General features: G+C 45.4%; 1 protein-coding gene across 1 annotated transcript in view; it reads left to right on the plus strand.

Annotated features, from left to right (window-relative positions):
* Positions 1-1,858: 1,858 nt before the first annotated feature.
* CUNH20orf194 (chromosome unknown C20orf194 homolog) overlaps positions 1,859-2,860 on the plus strand; it is a 732,083-nt gene continuing 731,081 nt past the window's right edge. Inside the window, exons 1-2 of the mRNA XM_017828987.1 lie at positions 1,859-1,885; positions 2,560-2,722. Coding sequence (XP_017684476.1) covers positions 1,859-1,885; positions 2,560-2,722 — 190 coding nt within the window. The remainder of the gene's footprint in view (positions 1,886-2,559; positions 2,723-2,860) is intronic.

Genomic DNA, 2,860 nt, shown 5'->3' on the forward strand with positions numbered 1-2,860 from the left:
GCTCGGGAGATCTTCTCTGCTTGAAGCCTGTTGGGCTGGTGCACCCAGATAAAACCTCAAACTCTTCAACTGGTGGGGACATCATCACTAGTTTCATTTTTTTAAATGAGGACAGTTCCTCATTTTTCTTCTGATCTTCCAGAATTTATAACAATGGAATCATAGGATGGTTTGGGTTGGAAAGGACCTTAAAGGTGATCGAGTTCCAGCCCCCTGCCATGGGCAGGGACACCTTCCACTAGCCCAGGTTGCTCCAGCCTGGCCTTGGACACTTCCAGGGATCCAGGGGCAGCCACAGCTTCTCTGCCCAACCTGTGCCAGGGCCTCCCCACTCTCACAGCCAACAATTCCTTCCCAATATCCCATCTATCCTTGCCCTCTGGCACTGGGAAGCCATTCCCTCTTGTCCTGTCCCTCCATGCCTTGTCCCCAGTCCCTCTCCAGCTCTCCTGGAGCCCCTTTAGGCCCTGCCAGGGGCTCTCAGCTCTCCCTGGAGCCTTCTCTTCTCCAGGGGAACCCCTCCAGCTCTCCCAGCCTGGCTGTGCCATTATTGTTCCTCTGAGGACCTTCAGGAGTTGCCTCAGTTGGACAAATAATCAGTGACACAGATAATCCCCAGGACATTGTGTGTGCTGCCTTTCCAAGGCTGATTCCAAGGAGACTGATTCCATTGAAATGGAGCTCCCTAAAACAATGGGACAGTTGTTTCCTGGATGAAGGGAATCTCCACCCTTGTCTGTGACTGAAGTCCCACCTGGACACAAGGGCTTTGGCAGCAGTATCAGTGTGCTGAGTCCCACTGAATTCCAGATTACATTGGGCCTGCTTTCATGGGGCTGCAAATGTCAATAAAATAGAGGGACAAGGTGTCCTGCCTCTCCTCTCTCTTTTGTGCCCTCTCTCTGAGTTCCCAAATCCAGGGAAATCTGGTTATGGAGAAAATTATTGGCACAGCAAAGCCAACATTGGAGGAGGGGAGAAATGAGTTAGTGGGTCTGAACATCCTTGAGCTGAGTCTTAATCCATGCCATGACCTGAGTTAGAGTGATATTCCTGTATCTTGACATTCCCTGTACCAATTCCCCTGAACATCTCCAGGGATGGGGAAGCCAGAGCATCTCTGGACAAGTCCAAGGAGTGCAGTGGTGCCATTTTTGAATTTGAAGGGATTGCATTTGCCTGTTCCACAACCTTACACCGAATGCCAGATATTTTGGAATACACAAGAACTGTCCAAAGGCCAGTTAATGAACAAACAGGGAAAATTAAGAGGTGGGATTCAGTAGCTGGATGCAGACACAGCATCTTGGTAGCACTTTAAAGCTGAAACATAACATAAAAAATGGAGCATCATTAGGAAAACCTGAGATTTATCCCAGTTTCTGGTAAGTTCAGGTGACTTTTGACTTCCCATTCAGGTCCTGAAACCCCGACACATCCGGGCCATGTTGTGACATTCTCAGTGTCCTCATCTTTCCTCTGGACAGTGGTAACAAATCCTGATTTGCTGGCAACCATCCAACTCTATCCTAATGTCACTTGGTGAGAAAAGTTGACTTTAGAGGAATTTTGTGGCAGTCAAGTGACCTCTGAAATGTGGATGTCGAGGCTGCTGTTCATCCATTTGTGGAGCAAACTGGATTATTACAGTAGAATTAGGAATTATGGCTGTGACTGTCACGCAGAGAGGTGGAAATACTTTCTAAATCTGCATTTAGTCCTTCCTTTGTGTTTATCTTTTATCTCTTCATGCTCCAGATCTTCAGTTGCTTTCACTGGATTTTTCCCAAGGACCAGGAAAGGCTTTCCTTTGGAAGCTCTTTGTACTCCCTGTGTCTTGTCAGGACATCTTTCCATGATGTGCCAGAAGTCTGGGCTGGCTCTGGTGACTCAGGGATTGCACCATAACACTGATAAGATAATGTTTAATCATGTATTCCAAAGCAGGAGATTTGGGTCACGGGATTAGTTTGTTAGGAAGCTTCAATCAAGAACATATTAATTAGAATGCATCCTGCATCCAGGCAGATGTTTGAATTATGGGATGAAATGGAACTTCTGATGCAGAGCGCTGCAAAAAAATAGATTTATTTCATTTTTTTTTTAAGCAAAACCTGTGGATTTAGGTCAAAAGTGGGATGTGAACACGTGGCAGTGAACTTGCAAAAATTCCTTTTTTCCTACTCTTCTCCCAGTGTGTTCAACAGGAATAAGTGCTCCCTGACTGTGTGAAGGAGTTAATTAATATTCCTGCTTTGGGGGCTTCTTACTGGGGGAGAAACCAACCTTTTGAGGTGTGCAGTGTTAGTTCACACAGCATTGACATGTGACTGCAGAAAAATGGATTTTTAAATTTTTTTTGAGCAATATCCATGGATTTAGGTCAAAATTCCACGTCAGAATGTGACACTGAACTTGTAAAATCTCCTTTTCCCCACCCTGTTCTCCCAGTGTGTTCCACAGGAATAAGTGCTCCCTGTGTGAAGGGGTTGAGTTAATTAATATTCCTGCTTTGGGGGTTTCTTAGTGGGGAAGAAAACAACTTTTTGAGGTGTGCAGTGGTATTTCACACAACATTTGACCTGTGGTTTTGGTCTTGCAGGGATAGACAGTCGATACAATGAAGGCTGCAGGGAGCTGGCAAACTACCTTCTCTTTGGCTTGTACAACCAGAACAACAATGACTTTGAGAGGACAGGCTTTCCTGAGGAGGTGCTTGATGGTGAGGAACCTGCTCAACGTTTTTACCTGCTCTTTAACCTTCCTGGTGGGAAAATGGAGCAGAAAAAGTGGGATAGAAAACAAAAAAATTCATTAAATCTCAAGTTGTGTTTGCACACCTGAAAATAGTTCTTAAAAA

This window comes from Lepidothrix coronata, unplaced genomic scaffold, assembly GCF_001604755.1.
Source record: "Lepidothrix coronata isolate B3197 unplaced genomic scaffold, Lepidothrix_coronata-1.0 Scaffold156, whole genome shotgun sequence".
Taxonomy (NCBI): domain Eukaryota; kingdom Metazoa; phylum Chordata; class Aves; order Passeriformes; family Pipridae; genus Lepidothrix; species Lepidothrix coronata.